This window comes from Molossus molossus, unplaced genomic scaffold, assembly GCF_014108415.1.
Source record: "Molossus molossus isolate mMolMol1 unplaced genomic scaffold, mMolMol1.p scaffold_m16_p_13, whole genome shotgun sequence".
NCBI lineage: Eukaryota > Metazoa > Chordata > Mammalia > Chiroptera > Molossidae > Molossus > Molossus molossus.
In genome coordinates, this window is record NW_023425348.1 from 84,212,064 (window position 1) to 84,215,097 (window position 3,034).

At 35.7% G+C, this 3,034-nt stretch overlaps 1 protein-coding gene across 1 annotated transcript; it reads right to left on the reverse strand.

Moving 5' to 3' along the window:
* Positions 1-1,333: 1,333 nt before the first annotated feature.
* On the reverse strand, positions 1,334-2,260 carry LOC118628999 (olfactory receptor 10AG1-like). Its single transcript, XM_036260094.1, has one exon. It carries the CDS (start codon positions 2,240-2,242, stop codon positions 1,334-1,336), a length of 909 nt encoding a protein of 302 aa, XP_036115987.1. The 5' UTR covers positions 2,243-2,260.
* Between the last annotated feature and the right edge of the window lie 774 nt (positions 2,261-3,034).

The window sequence follows — 3,034 nt, forward strand, 5'->3', positions numbered from 1 at the left end:
TCTTTTATCCATTTTGAGTTTATTCTTGTATATAGGGTAAGTTGGTAGTCTAGTTTCATTTTTTTTTTTTGCATGTAGCTGTCCATTTTTCCCAACACCATATACTGAAGAAACTGTCTTCACTCCATTTTATGCTCTTGCCTCCTTTTTCAAATGTTAATTGAGTGCAATGTTTTGGGCCAATTTCTAGGTTCTCTGCTCTGTTCTACTGACCTAAATGCCTGTTTTGTGCCTGGACCATGCTGTTTTTACTACAATGGCTTTGTAGTTTTACCTGAAATCCAGAATTGTGATTCCTTCAACTTTGTCCTTTTTGTTTCAAGATTTCTGTGGCTATTCGGGTTTTTGTTTGTTTGTTTGTTTCATATAAACTTTGGAGTTTTCGTTCTAGATCTGTGAAGTATGTCATTGGTATTTTAATGGGATTGCATTGAATCTATAGATTTCTTTGCTTGTATGGACATTTTAATAATGTTGATTTTCCAATCCATGAACATGGTATATGCTTCCACTTTTCTATATCTACCTCTATTTCTTTTTTTCAATGTCTCATGTCTTTTAATTCTTTAGGTTTACTCCTAAGTACCTTAATTTTTGTTGTTATTATCGCAATAGTAAATGGAATTGTTTTATTTATTAATTTTTTAGGTTCTCTTTCTGTGTGTTCCCTTTTATTTATTTTAAAAAATGTGATACATATATAATGGAATACAATTCAGCCATTAGGAGAGATGAAATACTGCCATTTGTGACAACATGGATGGATCTTGAGGATTTTATGCTAAGTGAAATGAGTCAGACAGAATAAGTTAAGAACCATATGATTTCACTTGTATGTATAATAGAAAACTGAAAACTACAAATGAACAAATAAGAAAAACAAACAGACAAAAACTCATAGATAGACAACAGAATGGTTTGTAGCAGAGGGAAGGGGGTGGGGAGTAGTAAAGGTAAAAGGGGACAAATATATGGTGATAGAAGAAGATTTGACTTTGGGTGGCATGTGTACAATGCATGCATCATACAAATGATGTATCATAGAAATGTACACTTGCAACCTATATAAGAATATTAACCATTGACCCCAAAAATATATTTTACAAAAGAAATGACTCAAAATGTTATATATTGATTCTTTTTAGTTCATAAAAATCTGTTTTTTTTATTTTATTTATTTTATTTTATTTTTTATTATGACCTGAGGACATTTTTGCATTTATCTTCAGATAGAGGGGGAGGGAGAAAGGTAGGAAGAGAGAGAGAAACATCGATGTGATGTCTGTAAACTATAATAAATAAAAAGCACATTTTAGGAAGGTATATTGTTGAGTCATAAAACAATCCATTTCAACAGGAATTTTCTCAATGCAACCATAAAATCTTTGTTTCTCAAACAATAGATCATGGGGTTAAACATCGGTGTCACAACTGTGTAAAAAAGGGAAAGAAATTTGTCCATCCCTGTTGAATGACTGGACTTTGGTCTCAAATATGAAATGATACCTGATCCAAAGAATAAAGCCACAACCATGAGATGGGACGAGCAAGTGGAGAATGCCTTGGCTTGCCCAGCTACTGATGGCAGCTTCAGGATGGTGGAGATTATTTTCACATAAGATGCAAGTATCAACATAAAAGGAATAGTAATAAATAGAACAGTAAGCACATAAGTCAACACCTCTGTCATAAAAGTGTCCCCACAGGCAAGCTTAAGTACTGGAGGTACGTCACAGAAAAAATGATTCAACTGGTGAGATCCACAGAAGGGTAGAGAGAAGATCTGGTAGGTGAACCCTATGTGCACTGGAACTCCAGTCATCCAACAGCCGGCTGCCAGTTGGATACACAGCCTATTGTTCATGATGAGAGGGTAGAGTAATGGATTGCAAATGGCAACATACCTGTCATATGCCATTACAGTCAGAAGAAAGCACTCAGTGACTCCCAAGACCAGAAAGAAATACATTTGAGTAGCACAGCCCAGAAAGGAAATATTTCTACTTTGTCTAACAAGATCTACTAACAATCTGGGGACAGTGACTGACACGTAACATATTTCCAAAGAAGAAAAGTTCCCAAGGAAAAAATACATGGGGTTCTGAAGGGAAGGATCAACCTTGATCATTATAATAATGAGGCTATTTCCCATCAGAATAATCACATACATGATCAAAAACACTCCAAAAAGAAATCCTTGGAGGTCAGGAACATCAGAAAAGCTGAGCAGGAATAAACCCATCGATGTGGTGTGGTTTCCCTGTGGGGGATTTTGTCCTGTGGATTCCATATGTGAACAAAACAATTTTGGTTGAGATGCTCCTTCAGTTCACTGGCACCGGACAGATAATCCAGTTTTTCATTTGTTGCTTTGGTACCTTCTGTTACTCTATTTCAAGTCCAATAGCCTGGAATTCCAAAATGGCAAAACAGAAAACAATCTTAAACTGTATTTTTCCTGCTCCTATTAACAATATAGGTAAATGAAGAACACAGCAAAACAGATAATAATCAAATAAAAGCAAAGCCTGTCATGTAGCTCGGTCTCACGATAAAAACTATGCTAGGTAACCTGTGCCATTCTCTAATGAGACATTTTTATCCTTCCCGATCAGGCCATTCCCTGCTTTTTTGGGGGTATTTTTTTCTGCCCAACACCTTCTAAATTGCAATTTGTTTGGATGATTTTTTAAAAAGTCATATTTGTTTTTATGTTTCTCCTCAGGAAAACAGAACGGCAAGGTCATCAGTGAGACAACACTCAGTCCCAGCTCGGGCCAGCCTGGGCCACATCCCACCTGGAAAAGAGACTTAGACACACATTAGAAAAAATAAGAAATACAGCCTTGCTCCATCATAAAAAATATCCTATTGTGTAGGTCATGGAAATTTATGTCAGTAAATACCATAGCAAGTCATATGTTCATTTAAATTTTGGAATGTGGGATAAAGATGTAAGATTTTGTTCTAATATGTATGTCCTTGCCCCTGCCCTGGCCCCCAATGATCTTAATAGTTTTACTTATGTTCTGAA

Coding starts and splice junctions, on each gene's coding strand:
- LOC118628999 (XM_036260094.1), bottom strand. CDS start 2,242: ATGGGTTTATTCCTGCTCAGCTTTTCTGATGTTCCTGACCTCCAAGGA.